General features: G+C 33.5%; 2 protein-coding genes and 1 non-coding gene across 4 annotated transcripts in view; 2 read left to right on the top strand and 1 right to left on the bottom strand.

Moving 5' to 3' along the window:
• Positions 1-137: 137 nt before the first annotated feature.
• On the top strand, positions 138-13,071 carry LOC100367639 (heme A synthase COX15-like). 2 transcript variants are annotated; one of them, XM_085504719.1, is made up of 11 exons: positions 138-221; positions 1,659-1,781; positions 2,398-2,487; positions 3,104-3,270; positions 3,566-3,688; positions 4,736-4,922; positions 5,742-5,912; positions 8,040-8,121; positions 9,483-9,637; positions 10,739-10,852; positions 12,045-13,071. In XM_085504719.1, exons 2-11 carry the CDS (start codon positions 1,671-1,673, stop codon positions 12,174-12,176), a joined length of 1,332 nt encoding a protein of 443 aa, XP_085360845.1. In that variant the 5' UTR covers positions 138-221; positions 1,659-1,670; the 3' UTR covers positions 12,177-13,071. The 2 variants fall into 2 exon arrangements, with proteins under 2 accessions (XP_085360845.1, XP_085360846.1); XM_085504720.1 differs by lacking the exon at positions 138-221 and adding an exon at positions 280-388.
• An 831-nt stretch (positions 13,072-13,902) lies between these two features.
• On the bottom strand, positions 13,903-13,975 carry TRNAA-AGC (transfer RNA alanine (anticodon AGC)). The gene has a single exon. It is a non-coding gene; the product is annotated as a tRNA-Ala (tRNA).
• A 217-nt stretch (positions 13,976-14,192) lies between these two features.
• LOC100368243 (structural maintenance of chromosomes protein 3) overlaps positions 14,193-15,917 on the top strand; it is a 31,642-nt gene continuing 29,917 nt past the window's right edge. The window contains exon 1 of the mRNA XM_085504282.1: positions 14,193-14,354. Within this exon, the coding sequence (XP_085360408.1) occupies positions 14,340-14,354 (15 nt within the window). The 5' untranslated portion in view covers positions 14,193-14,339. The remainder of the gene's footprint in view (positions 14,355-15,917) is intronic.

Genomic DNA, 15,917 nt, shown 5'->3' with positions numbered 1-15,917 from the left:
TTTCTAACATTTTAAAACTATAATTATTTAGCACAATTGCTGCACTGAATCCAGCTAGTGGAAGTAAACATTCACAAAACCAAGACGACGTAGAAGTTCTAGACAGAGTCAAAAAGGTCATGATCATTTATGAGAATCCTAGGGAGTACTATTTTCGTCGGCTGCATGTGAATGTTATCACGCAAATAGCATTCTTTTTGTCGATTGCTAAGTTATAAAAGGTAAGTAAATAAATTCTTTACTGACTTTACTTGTTATTTTTTGCGTCGTGGTGTTGCAGATATCAGGAATCCATGCTGGATCACCGTTTGATGGACCTGGGAATGATAGGAAGGTCGTCGACCTGTAAAGCGGCCTGCTCTACTTTCCCTCTATACGTGCATGGACGGTAAGCGTGAAGTTAACCTCAGACTGAAACCCTTCCCCCGATTCAAATACAGTACGCTTATTTTTAAATTGATAAGGTTAACGAAAGTATGCTTCATGCGTCTCTAGGTCATTCTGCAGAATAGAATAGAATAGAATAGAATAGAATCTTTATTGCTATCTATATTTGAGGTTTTGATGAAAAGTACAATAAAGTAATAAATTCAGAAAACATAAAAATAACTAACACTAACAATATAGTATAAAGTATCCCAGAGTTAGGTATTTATAAAATAAGACACAATAGTAATGAAAAAACTAAATATAAAATGTATGAAATAAAATAAGCAAGCCATCCAGTATATCAGATTATAAATAGTTTACCCACAGAGGCAGCGGCACGAAATTTTACATGGAGGGGCGAGACTTGCTCATCAACCCTCGTCCCAAAGGCCGGAGCTTACTAGGGGGAACCAGGGGCATACTTAAAATCTAGACCCTCTGAAATGCTATTTCCTGCATTTTGAGGGTCAAATTTTGCTGACACAAAGGGTTTCGGCTTGATTTTCGAGTCGCCCCTCTAACATTTTTTTAGAGGGGGCGACTGCCCCGACTCTCTGCCTCTTTGTGCTGTTGCCACTGACCCAAGAGTATGATGTTGACTGTAAACTATAGCTCTGGTATACTTTTATGTTCCAGATTAAAACTGATATTAGAGATGTGTAAAATCTATGATGGTCAATGCTTAAAATTAATTTTCACAATGCATGATTGGGGTTGGGTAAGGGGGTGATAAGCAAAATATTATGTACATTAATAGGCTATCAATTTTTTCAATAACCAAGAGAAGAACATGTCTCTACCTTGTTTCTTATTGTATTTTGCAGTAGATCACAAAACTGTTGTTTCTGCTTTCTTATTCTGGGAATCATTTCCAATTACATGTCATGACAGTGCAGAATAATTAATAATAGGATGGAGGGTGTGCAAATGGTTGTTGCGATGAACCAGACCAGTATAATAGTGGTGAAGATGTTTTCATTCACATCATGATGTGTACCATTTTATAGAATTGTGATACTACAACTGTACATGGGTGGCTTATGTGAATGCACACAAACAAACATGTACCATACAAATTTCAATGATATCAGTAACATATTAAAATAAAAATTTGTTTGTTTGCATTTGTTTTAATCATTTTATATTTTCTTTTGACCCAGCCTGCATGGTGATATTAGTTGTATAACAATCCAAATGTTTATGTCTAGTTCTTTGCTGTCCTATTTCAGGAAGATTACACTATGTTTGCACTCCACTTGGGTAGGCTCGGCCTCCAACAGTCAGCAGTTCGGTCATTCAGCTTATCCAACCCACTGCGACAATGGAATAAATTACAAGTACAAAGTAAACAGGTAAGAGCAGATATCATGCTCTTCTATTACAATGAATTTCATCGCTGGTAGATATACTGTGGATTGTTTAATTTTCGAGGCTAAGAATTTTGGAGATTTTAGGTGTTTATGGCATTTATGAAGACAACAATTGCCTGATTGTAGCAGCATGGCGTATATTTCATTGTCAATATAGCATTAACTAGGAGTGTAGACAGAAATTTCTCTTAGCTCTCTTGAATTATGAGCCACTTTTTCAAAATTTAAGTTATTGATGATCTATTCATTGAAATTCTCTCTAGTTGGGACAAGTATATTCTTTCCAATTTTGCTTTGTTTGTTTTTTGTATTTTAGATCTGTTTTAGTCTTGTAGTAATGTCTTATCATCATATCATATATCATATCATATCATATATTGAAAAGTAGTTTTATGTCACTGTATAAAAAATGCTAGTGCTACATTGATCACATTCATATCGATGCTGAAAAAAAAGCATGCATGGACTCTTTGTTATCGATTGAGATCTGTTAATAATGTTTTTTTTTATCTATGTCATGATGTTATTTTTTTTATGTGCTGCAAGTTTCACCCGAGTTTACTGCAGATATCAATATATTCCTACAATCTGTTTTCAGATTATAAGACAGAGTGGATCTAATTCAAATATTGGACGATGGTACAACAGATTTGCTCCGTTATGCAGAAATCACTCGCGTTTATTGACAGTAAGTATTGGTCACATTGTCCTTTTTGTACATCAGTCATCATTCTGATAAAATAAGGGGCAATTATAAGCATTTATGTTGTTGGTACATAGTGGGAAATAACTCGTAAGCAGGGATGCACTGTGATGTAACAACAACAAACGAAAAGTACAGCATGGACATGTTGTCACACTAGATAGATACTACCTGCTGCCATTGTACTGTTTCAACTTGTATGTTGTACACCTCTGTGTTTTAAAATAAATACCTGGTGGCGGTGGTAGTATCTAGGCATGTGTCAGAAATGTACACATTCACGGCTGTTTATCTTCTGTTACTATCACTGTGCTTCCCTGCTTTTAAGTGGTTTCCCACTTGATATGTGCCAACAACATAAATGCTTCAGTATCCCTTGTCATATTACCATAAAACGGTAGTAATTGATAAATTTTCTCACAACTTCAGTGCAAAATAATTGTAATTTTTCTATTTTCAAACTCCAATTGAAAACAAAACAAAAACTGACACAGTGGAAGGGATGATCCACAATGCTACTGTGCTATATCCCAGGGATTGCTAATCGCCCCTTTTCCATTATATACTTTGCACACATATTTTGTAATGATTCGTCTTTTAGAGTGGTGCTTTGATGACAGTCCGTTCAACAACAACCAAAGCGAGTAGCAATGTTGCCAAGTCACTTGTTGGTGACATTCCGTCATATGCTAGAAAGATTGTTGGAGGATGGCTGATAATCTGTTCAGGAATGGTTGTTGGTGCTGTGGTACTTGGTGGAGTCACAAGGTAATGTTTACCAAGGGTGGATACAAATAGGAAGGCAAGTGTGGACACAGCATTCAGGGCTTAGTCATTTGTGATATATGACATCAATAGCAGTCTATGAGGGAACAGGAATATATTTTTTCATACACTATTTAATTATATTTTACTGTATATCTGGCTGGATATTAAAATATCCAGAGAGAGTCTAGTCCTGAAACAAACTGTTCTATTACATGGATATTAGTTTTACTCTGGTTACTGATAACTTGTACAATGTGTTCGATGTAAAAAGTTAGTACCGGTATTTTGTTTTTAGATTAACAGAGTCAGGCTTATCAATGACCGACTGGAATCTGATAAAAGGAATGAAACCACCAAGATCAAATGAAGAATGGGAAGCAGAATTTAAAAAATATCAAGAATACCCAGAATTCAAATAGTAAGTGAATTTTTTTTGTAATTTGATGTGAGAGGGGGGAGGGGACTTTGCTATGATAACTTATTAGTACACAGGGAGAGAAATTGATGTTATAGAATACAGGTGTCTGCAAAAATGAAGAAAATGGGTTTGTTGTTTCAATAGTGCAATCAATTAAAGCGGGGGAGTCGTCACCTGCGCATGCGTCAGATGGCCATAGCGTGTCATTGTTTACAAAACAAGCTTCTACCCATGAACCTTTGCGCTTTTAGCGTGTGTTGTTATCGTAGCTTGGGACTCAATTCCCGCGTGTGCGCAGGTGACGACCCTCTCGCTTTAAAATAATGACATACAAGATACAAAAAAGTTATTTCTACAAAAATATATTTCATTGTCTTCGTGCCATGTTTTGATAGATATGGGTCTGAAATTTTATGTACAATATCATGTGAAAAATAAATTATTTCTTCATATTAAATTCAACTGTTTCACCTTGAGTATTTTTTAAATTTAAACTCTGAGATCTTTCCTAAAACTTTGTTATGATGTTGGGACTATGTGAAATATTTGAATTGATGTGAATTATGTGCTGGAAGCTAAAGTTTAATGATTTTCCAAAGAATCATGAAGATTACCTATTCTGAATCATTGCAGCCTGTTGAAATCAAATATTTCCAACAATCCATGCATATATACAGACTGTTAAATATTTTCCATAATATTCCCATTTCCCAAACTTATTAACCGTTTCACCACCAGTTCCTTCTTTTCATCACAAACTCACATTATAGTCCTGTTTTTTGTCTGCACTTTCCTTCAGAAATTGGGACAAAAATAGCCAAATTTTTTGAGAAAAAACTGCAAATTGACTCAAATTTTATCTGCTGGCTCCGAGATTAGGGTTCATTTCCAGAAATATTGAAGAATATAAGAAAAAAAGTGCAAAAAAATTATGGCAAGAAAGTCTCCTGTTGAAAAGGTTAAGCTATGATTTGAGAATTCAACTTTATGGTTCATTACTGAAGAGTTTTCAAGTTTATCCTGAATAACTTTATTTTTGTCAAACAGTTTACATCATGAAATGACATTGGAAGAATTCAAGTGGATATTTTATATGGAATATTCCCATAGAATGTGGGGAAGAGCTATAGGATTGGTTTTTGCTCTACCAGCCATAGTGTTTTGGAATAGAGGTTGGCTCAGCAAAGCAATGAAGCCTAGAGTTATAATATATGGATCTCTAATACTTTTTCAGGTAAATACATATTGCTTTAAAGCGATTCAAGGACGGACACAGCTAACTGTAGTGAAAATGCGTTAAACAAATTTATGTGGGGAACTGAGCAGGTCAGAATTTAAAATAAAAAAAATCATAAATTTATTGACAATTTCTGAACAAAAATCAAAAGGTGTTAGTTTCGAGACAAAAAACAGCGGGATAAGGGGTGTGGTGGTGTGGGTTACTAGACTGTTTTCTCGGAAACACCATATTATTTCTCCATATCATTAAGTCCATTTTTAATTGAAATTTGAATACATTCAGCTGAGGTTCTGAATTTTTTTTTTTGCACTTTCAAATTGCTGTGACCAAGTTGCATTTAGCTAAAAGTTTGAAAAAAAAATTAAGGCCTATAAACACGAGTTCTTATCCTTAAAGATCTTCAAGCTCAATTAGATATTATATGTCATGTTTTTCATACTTTATTAGGAGTTTTGTGATTGGATACATTGGGAAGTTAGGGATTTTGTGATTGGATACAATGGGAAGTTAGGGATTTTGTGATTGGATACAATAAGAAGTTAGGGATTTTGTGATTGGATACAATGGGAAGTTAGGGATTTTGTGATTGAATACAATAAGAAGTTAGGGATTTTGTGATTGGATACAATGGGAAGTTAGGGATTTTGTGATTGGATACAATGGGAAGTTTGCTCCCATAATGCATTGCATATATGTGCAGTATGATGCACAGTATAACAAAATTTGAATTTGCCTTGACTGACTTAATGCAATTGTGTTATAAAGATATATACCCCAGTATATATTGTTTAAACCTGATCTTGATGTTGCTAGGGGCTTCTTGGTTGGTATATGGTCAAGAGTGGGTTGGAAGAACCAAAGACTGAAGACGTTCCACGTGTCAGTCAGTATCGCCTGGCATCGCATTTAGGATCAGCATTATTATTATACACATTGATGTTATGGTCGGGATTGACGCATCTTATGCCAACACAAAATGTGCCAGTAAGTACTAAGGATACTTGTAAAACATATTCTTATGTTATTTTAGGTCTAATCAGTAATTTCGCTATTAAATTCAATATGTCGCAAATTTAAAAAGAAAGTATATTCTCACAATGTGATTGCTGGCACTTAAAGGGAGGTAGTCGTCGTGTCATGTCGCGTCTTTTTCGATATGGGACTCATAGTGATGTATACAACGTGTGTAAAATACATTGTTTATTTACATGAAATTCGAACACGCGACGACGACCGACACGCTTCAAGCTAAATTAAACCTATTGTAATTGTAACAAATCCTTCACACGTTTTTAACTGACATAATTTTTTTGTCATTTTTCCAAAATTTTGATTAAGACTTGTAGCCAATAGAAAAGTATGTCTATTTCGTTCAAAATTAAATAAAGCGTTAAAAACTTTATGAGGCACATTTCGGTTATTTATTGCATAGAGTCGAATTTGCTAAAATGCCTTGTATTTCAAGGGGTTTCACAGTATTTGTCTCTGTCAACACATGGCATTTACTAGCCTGACAAGTTGGCATAGGTGGCGCCCTAGACTGCTGCGATCACCCTGGGGCCACCTACGCCAACAACTACGTCAGGCTAGGCATTTACCTGCTAACATTTGTTTTCACATTTTCTGTGATAAAATGTGACATTAAAAATTGAAAATTTTTCAAATTTGCAGAACAGTGGAGGTGGAAAGTAATATTTAGTTCATATAGTAGGGCTCAACGAGTGATTCGCTTAATAGCCTCTGCCGTGCCAGTGATCATTAATCAAGTCCCATTTTATGAGACTGATGTCATAGCACAGAATGTCTGCCGTTTCTTTGAATAGAAATGGGAAACCATGTCTTCACCAAACTGTAGCCAAGACATACTGTGAAACATTTTATTTTAGCTGGAATTAATTTTCGCCAAAAAAGATTTTTTGGGTGTTTTGAATGGAATTTATTTTTATTGATAATTGATGAGTTGAATGTGAGACATAGGAAAAAAAAAGTGTATTTGCTGTATTTTATTTTAACTGAAGTATCACTTCAGCGAAAATAGCGAAAATAAATTCCAACCGGAAATAAAGTATTCTACAGTAGTCTACCTTTGTAGGTTTGCAAAAGGAACAGTAGAGAACAGTAGTCAATCATGAATATACAATTTTTTATTACAAAGGCTAAATTTTATCCCCTGGACAACAACTAGAACTTTTGATACATTATCTCATGTGGAATTTACATAACATTAACACTGTGTAATGTTGACCTACTTTCCTCATGATCAATGAAATAAAGCACGTACCTAATCCATTATTTTAATGATGAATTGGCCAACTAAATCTTAATTATTGTATGTAGTATGCTGTAAAATTGTATTTTTCAAATCAAGTGATAAAGATGACTGGCAACAGTAGTTTTTGGAAATGTAATTATGTACATGGTTGTAGAAACTGATTATAGTAACATGAATTGTACTGGAAATAATATATCCCCCCCCCCTCCCACATAGTAACAACAATTACGGTTTAATTCTCAACACTATTTAAAACTACATTTATCGTAGTACCATATTTTCTCTATCAGCAGCGCATGCATTTGCATAAATTACCGCTTCTATGGTTAAAATGCCCAATATTTTAATGTTCCTGTATAAAACATTAATGTGCTTGTAATAGAATAAATACAGTAGAAGTAATATTTATTTAAGTAATACATCTTAAATTTCAGAAGAAATCTGAAAAGCATGATGAAATTGCTGCATTTACTTTTATCGAATTTGACTATTTATAGAACTTTAGCTAAAGTGCAAACAATCTCATTGTGAGAATATACTGTAGAATACTTTATTTTCGCTTGGAATAATTATTTTCGCTGAAGGGATGATTTCGTGAAAATAAAATCCAGTGAATATACTTTTTTTCCTACATTTCACATTAAACTCATCAAAAATCAGCGAAAATTAATTCCAGCGAAAATAAAGTATTCCACAGTCCTTAAATTAGCGACATCTTGAATTAGCAAAATTACAAATGAAATAAGAAACGTGTTTTTGAGTACATAAATTATAAATATTTTTAAAATTATGGTATTTCATTGTTGTATATCAAAATTATCTCTATTATATGTTTTTAGGCTATAGCTAGCAAATCCCTCCCTTTACTGAGAAAATCGGCTCACTTTGCGTTAGCAATGATATTTACAACAGCACTATCAGGTATGATATAAACTACATGTATATTATATTTATTAAACATAGTATTTGTGAGAAGGGTCAAAGGTTAGAAGTCATGCAAAAATTGATTTGCATGCAATTTTTCAGTTTTTTCCACCTTGCAGTTGTTTGTTGTCCAAAGTAAAAAAAATAATTACTGGGATATTTTAAAAAAAAAGAAGGAAAAATTTCATATTTGAATTTTGCTAAATTGATATATTTCATGTAACACATTTATATACTCCTGGCACAACAAACCCATTCTCTACATCTTAATAAATATTCATGAGTTTCACAATTGGATGATAATATTTCAAAATATATATATATGCGTAGTGTGCTTTGTAATTGGCTGGTTGGATTGAATTGCCATTGATATATTTAAATATATATATATAAATAAAAGGAATAGGTTTGTTGGGCCGAGAGTACAAATTTAATGACTAAAATGTCTTATAACAGAGGTACATTACTTGGGGCTTGCAAATAGTGTGACATGATACCAAGATCTTGTTTCAATCTTGCTCTCACATAAGCGGTCCCAACTCAGGACAATGTGAATGCGCATGCCCAAGGTAAAGAAGATCTGATCATGATCTGACGGAATCACGATCTGTACATTTTCGATTTATTACATTTTTTCACTATAATAGTGGTAGGACACAATTTGTTTTATTACAAACCTTGAACATTGATATACATTGTATGTCATGTCAGAAGGTCATAGCATCAGTCTCTCGCTATCTACGAGATGAGACTTGAATGGAATCTTGATGTGATGTCACCATACAGTAATAGGCACGTTACAAACCCCAAGTAATGTATCTCTGGTTATACTAGTGAAATGATTTTGTTTCACAACCTTTCAAATTCTCCCAACTATCAAATATGTAAATGAGATGATGCATATTGCACACCCTGGTACTATACTAACATCACTGACAGGAACACTAATTTCATCATAGACCCTCCAAAATTTACATAATCTCACAGTGTTTTGCATAACCTCTTCACGTAACTTGCGAGACTTTGTTGAGATTATCGCTAATACGTGAATCGTTGGGTAAACGAGATTAAAATGATTACAACTTACATAGATCAGAGGAAATACCGCAGTTTCCTATCCTTCTTTTCACCTTAAAAAAACATTAGGTATTATTTTGTTTAACTGCTCAAAAATATTACAAATTGTTGTTTTGTTAAAATGTACCTGTATTGTGACAATACGGTGTAAAATTGTCATTTCTCTATTTAATATTACGGCATCAAGTGATTTTCCAGGATATCCGGACTACTGCAAAAATTTGACCCCTGCCACTACCGTTGCACAACATATGTATCCGTTGTTATTTTTCTCTTTTAAGGTGCCTTTGTTGCTGGGTTGGATGCTGGTTTACTGTACAACAGTTATCCCAAAATGGCCGACAAGTGGATACCAGATGACATATTAGCACTTTCCCCTACATGGAGGAATTTTTTTGAGAATCCCACAACTGTTCAGTTTGACCACAGATTATTGGTAAGACATGTATACCGGTGTATATGTATATTTTTTGGGTTTCCACTAACATATCACTAGGCACCTGTAGCAAATTTATTTGAGATTCAACTAAATGTATCACAAACCATGAATTATTATGGCAAGATGGCATGCATGGACATTACACAGAATATAATAATGAGTTTAGTGTGTGTCTGTCTGTGTAAGCCAAATTTGGGTAGACATAATTAGTTTTGGGGCATGTCTATGCATATAAAGTAGATAATTTGCATATTGTGTCATTTCAGCCTTTGTAAGCAAAATCTCAAAAACATCAAATGAATAACTATAGAATTTGCTGTATGCTGGTGCTGAACATCTGCTGGCTAATGATCCTAACATCTAATGCCATTGCTCTTTCACTGACTGCTGGGAATTTTCATTTCCTATTTATTTATATAACAACAATGATATTTATGTTATGCATTTTTCTTTGATTATCCAACTACTTTCAATTGAACGTAGATATTATACTAACCAGATCAGCTTCAAATACAAGATTCTTATCAATCATTGTGAAATGTTCAATTTTGGTGTGATTAGCAAATGAAACTTTGCTAATACAGGGTAAAAAATGGCTAAAATAAAACATTTGTTAAACATTGAAATGAGTGAATAGGTGATTTTCCGTACAATTGCGAGATCTCGCGAGATGCATGAAAGATGCGCGTCGAACGTCTGCCGCAAAAATTGAAGGATTTGATTTTGAACTCGAATTTCCTTATTTCGTAGCTCACACCGACCGGCCGATCTTCGACAGAGGAATATTGCTTCCGAATACCCTCACTTAATCGAAATTGCCTATCATCAAATGTGGACAGCACATTCTTAAGCATGGAAATGTCATCAAAATACTTTCGCGATTGTCAAATCCCACGCGATGTTTGACGCCACTATGACGCTATGACCTTTGTTTGTCCTGTTTTACGTTCGATTTCACGCATAACGCGTGATTCTCGCAGTGTACGGAAAATGGTCTATTAATACAGTAGTATGTAGTATTGAGGAGCATGCTTGCTATTATTTTCCTTGCTTCTATTTTAAATTGGGAAATTTGGTAATTCTTGTTTCTTTCTACAGGGAACAACAACTGCAACAATAGTAGGACTTTTGTGGTTTTATGCAAAACGTGTACCACTACATCCTAGAGGCAGAATGGCAATCAACTGTATGTGTGCTATGGCTGGAATACAGGTATTCAAGAATTTAAGATCAATTCTTTTTTAGTCAGTTTCTTGTATCTATTAAATTAAATTTCATGCCAAGACTTAAATTTGTTATGTAATAGTTATGTTATGTGAATACTGTTTTTGACGATCATGTTGATTAACTCCTATGAGAATTAAGCTAAAACATGATTGCTAACTACTGTAAAATCTGTATTAGAAACCGCGGCTTCTATTAAAATGGTACAATGCAACAGAGGGGATGCGGCTTCTATTAGAGCATCTACACATATGAGAAATGATGAATTTTTGGTTCTCAATTATTCAAAAAGAATGGGTGCGACTTCTATTAGGGATGCGGCTTCTAATACAGATTTAAAAAAAAAATTCTTGACAATTTGCTGAGCGAATGGTGCCCTCAAATAAATGACAAATAGCAAATAAAACTTGAATTTGTTTCCATGGGAACTATTTCTATCTGAACTTTCAAATAACCATATATATCACACTATAAATAATTTCAGTGTCAAAGTAGTTATCATGTCACTCATAATTTCTGTATATTAATTAAAATATTTAACTGCATGAAATAATACAATACTGTAAAAGGATTAATTATTCACTGGGTTATAATTTTGCTTATTTTGCTAACTGGAAAATGCACTAAATTAAAACCAAGTGAATATGTACAATTTAGCGTGGAACACATTATCTAAATGATAAAACCGGGAATTTAAAACACACTTAATATGCCTGAAATGGTAAATCAGTGAAATTTAAACCCAGTGAAAATTAGTCATTTTACAGTATATCATTATACTGAATATTGGAGCTTTTTTTTTTTAAATCAGTGTTTTGTATTATGAAATCAGTTGCTACTGTAAAGGGGTTAATTATTCACTGGGTTTTAATTTTGATTATTTCGCTGACTGGAAAATGAGCTAAATTAAAACCCAGTGAATATGTAAAATTTAGCATAGAACACATTATCTAACTGATAAAACTGTGAATTTAAAATCCACTGAAAATGGTAAATCAACAAAATTTAAACCCAAATTAAAATTGATCATTTTACAGTATACTGCTTGTTTAATAAGTGTCTTCTGAAATAGTATTTATCAACTAGCAATAAGTTCCAGATGTTGCGTAATTGAGTAAAAAATACGAGTTGCTATGACAAATTTATTCTCACTTAATAATGTAATCCTTGTACATTACAGGTTACACTTGGTATCTGTACCTTGTTATACTATGTACCAACCAAATTAGCAGCAAGCCACCAGTCGGGATCCGTTGCGCTATTAACAATGGCAATCTGGTTTCTTAACGAGTTGAAGAGAATCCCTAAATGAAGAGATCAACATGCTTCATTCGCTGAATCTTGTCAGCAAACTTGTTTAGAAGAAATGTGCCATAGTAGCCCCAAAACTATGAAACATAGCAACTTGAAACCAGGTCAAAGGTTATTCAAGTCAAAGGTTACATGGGTCAACAGTTGCCTTTATAATGGATGTATGACACATGCAGATTATATTTTGCAATCTATACTTAAATATTTAATAATTTTACATTCAATTTAATATAGATAATTATGATTTAGTCAATTATTAAATGCCTCAACCAGATATTTAGATTATGCATGAGCACAAGATGCAATGGAATAAGTCAGCAGATATTGTAAAATTAAGAAATTTTGCAATAATCTCAGAAATTTAATTTGACGATATTATTCAGTTTTGTAAAATGATTTTTTTTATTAAAAACAGCATTGTGACAATACAGTAATTTTAGATTACTCATGAATGTGATTTAGAATAAGTCAATATTAGGATGCCAGTTTGGCGTACCACATTTTGTTTATTACATTCATTGAAGCAATTCTTCTCTGGTGACCACTTAATGAGTGTGTTAGAATATATTGTATGTAGTAGTCAAAGAGATAGTTGCTTTGATTGCTCAGACGGTTTTCAACTGTGATTCTAAGTTAATAAATGCATTTTTTTACTAATTTATCAGTTAACCACATCCATGTAGTTACCAACACATATAAAAAAACACAAAAAACATTCAATTATTTTCTGCTTGATTGCGATATATGGTATTGGGGTGAATTTCACAGGAGTCCAATGTAGCTATGTAATTACTACTACTTGTATATATGGAGCCTTTGCGATTCAGTATTCAGACGTGAAATTTAATGCTAGAATGGGCTATAATAATGCTGAATAAAATTGATTAAATTATGCATTTACATTGTATTATTTCTTTTAGAACCATGTTTGTGAATCAGATTAGTCTGCGTTATCTTGTCTTTTCAATTACTCCATATCAGTTGATTGAAATTGAGAATCCAAACATTCTCGTTCGTTGTATTTTTTGTCAACTGCTTTTAACATACTCTTTCAGAATCTTATGTTTCATTTCTGCCACAACAAATCATCATCTATTGTGTACCATGTAATTTTTAATTCTTTGGCATTGTGGAATAACTGAAATAATAAAATTTGATTTCTTCAAAAGAATGATATTTTCTTGACTTCCATATTGTTTAAAATACATGTACTGTAAAATACTTTATTTTAGCTGAAATTAATTTTCACTATGACATCATAAAAACCTCTAATTCTGATAAGGGTGATTTATAGCGCATAATAATAGAGTCTGTGGTATGCTTGCTACGAAAGTTGGTGATGCACACAAGGCACACAAACAAATTGGATGCGAAAATGCACTTTTCCACATAAAATGCATAACTAGGATTTCTTGAAGCAAATAAATCATAATAGGTCAGTTTAACGTTAGAGGTCGACCAATATAAATCGTGAAGGTGGCTGGATCCTTAAATATGTGGAGAATCATTGGATATTTGACTGGATATTACTGATTGTATTCAACTGTCCAAAGTAACGTCTCGTAACAAAACAGCATTATTAATGATTTCATTTTGTTCAGTTTGTTTCTGCCATAGAAAATAAACTATTATACAGTTATTTCAAAAAAGATGCATCAATTCATGTTAAACTGAAATAAATGTGAAAAAAAAAAACCTGTAGAAGAAAAAAAAAGCAAAAGCCAATCTGGAGAACCCGGGCATCGATCCCGGTACCTCTCACATGCTAAGCGAGCGCTCTACCATCTGAGCTAGTTCCCCATTCATGCTTACTGTAATAATTTTATCCATCATCAAGATTGCCCTGAGCTTATTTGCGCTTTTCGAATAAGTAATTGTGGTTATTCTATGAATTATTATGATATTTTTTGGCAAAATTCCATTGATGTTTGATTTGTATAGAAGATTCGAGGTGTGCATTGTTAAAGGTGCTTCTTTATCTCCGTCTGGATTTCTTCTCCCGCCAAAACACAAAACAACCGAGAGGGCGCCATATTGTGTCTGGGTGTCGATCGCAGATCTTTACTCTGACCGATTTTGCTTAAAAATTCATCGAAGCTGGCGACTTGAGTGATCTTCTTCAGTTGAATCGTGTTTTTGGTTCTCTGAGAAAACACGGTACACTATGTACATCAAGCAGGTAAGTGATATCGGTGCATTTTCCATAATTTGCCGTAATCAGAACAAAAGACAACATGTCTGTTATGCTGTTTTGCCTAAACGAAAGTCATGACATCCAAGATACCCTTGATAGCACCACGGAGTTAGTTGTGCAGTTCGAGTCAACACTATCTGTGGATTCCAGAGCATGGTTCACACGTGTTAGCAGCATTCTGTGTTCCTTCAGTGTAGTTGAAGTGCAATAAATTTGCATTTTGTGGATCGGATTTATAATTATATACTAGAATACGTGTAAAAAAAAATCCAAAGATATATAATTACCGCCCAGGAAATAATATTTCATCCCAAAACAAAACCTGTAGAGTGCGTTTACTGGTTACGTTATAACTCGAATTATACAATAAGAAATTCCAACAGAAACAAAAACCCAGATCTGTTATGATTTAATTTGTAAATAATTTATTCAGGTCAAGTGGATATTTTGTGATTAATTCTGTGGTTTTGCAAGAAACACAATTAACATGAGTTATTGCATTTGTGCTTGCAATTAAATCATAGTGGCTTTCACATTTTAAATTATAACATAAATACTAAAAATATCAATAACATCTATTCACCCTGAATGAAAAATTCCCTGCACTAAAGTAAAAAAAGAGAATGTTATACCCACAACAGTTTGTTTCAGTCCTTCAGTTCCTAGGTTTTGTCCAAAATGCACTGTAAACCACAATTTTGAGTGTTTGTGGCAATGGGGTAGGGGTGCTCTTGAGTGTTGGCCTGAGAGAATTGCATCAATGCACATTCTCAAAGTGATGCTATAGTTTGTCAGAGGTCAAAAATGTACCAAGAAAATGTACTTACCGATAGAAGTAGTGTGGATTTGGAAACTGCTAATGAAGTGTGTACAAATGGTCAGCTTAAATTAACTTTACTTTTGACAACAAAATTGAATCGAATAGAAATAGAATAGAATCTTTATTGCTATCGTTCCCCATATTTGAGGTTTTGATGAAAGGGACAAAGTAATCCATTCTGAAAACATAAAAAAAATAACTAACAATACGGGCAAGAAAAACAAGATGCTGGTTAAAAACTGGTTAATTTGTATTTTCTGAAGCACCTAGTTTTATTGAATTTTCTTGTATATTAAAACTTCTATAAATGTGTATTGCCACATCATTCATAATGTTTTCATCTTTATTTTTTAAAATATTAATTAATAACTGTTATTTGCTTTTGTTGTCTTGAGTAATGCAGTGTTCTCCCCAGGCTCAGAGGCAAGCATGGCGGTCTAATTTGCATGCTAATTTGCATACTAATTTGCATATTTTTCAGGATTCACTCTCACAAAAACAAACATACAAGACAGTATTAAAATGTATGAGAGACTTTATTTAAATTACATAATACTTTACATAATATACCATAATTTGACAAGATCGTCATTTAATGTGAACTGTTCCATAAAACTTAGTCTAAACTAATCCTTCTGACTTTGTTGTGCTCCAAACATTGGCTGCCTTACTGTAGTTAAACTCGACCGTCATAGACTTGCACGGGACTTTGCAAAGAGTGGATCTTC

Source organism: Saccoglossus kowalevskii, chromosome 10, assembly GCF_978046115.1.
Source record: "Saccoglossus kowalevskii chromosome 10, keSacKowa6.1, whole genome shotgun sequence".
Classification (NCBI taxonomy): domain Eukaryota; kingdom Metazoa; phylum Hemichordata; class Enteropneusta; family Harrimaniidae; genus Saccoglossus; species Saccoglossus kowalevskii.
Note: the sequence above shows the minus strand (reverse complement) of the source record. Positions and strands in the feature narration are given on the sequence as shown.

Bases quoted from the DNA above. Each gene is read 5' to 3' on its own strand.
- LOC100367639 (XM_085504719.1), top strand. From the start codon at position 1,671: ATGTTTGCACTCCACTTGGGTAGGCTCGGCCTCCAACAGTCAGCAGTT. The intron at 4,923-5,741 runs GTAAATACATAT...TGATGTTGCTAG, and splicing joins GATCTCTAATACTTTTTCAG to GGGCTTCTTGGTTGGTATAT. The intron at 5,913-8,039 runs GTAAGTACTAAG...ATATGTTTTTAG, and splicing joins TGCCAACACAAAATGTGCCA to GCTATAGCTAGCAAATCCCT.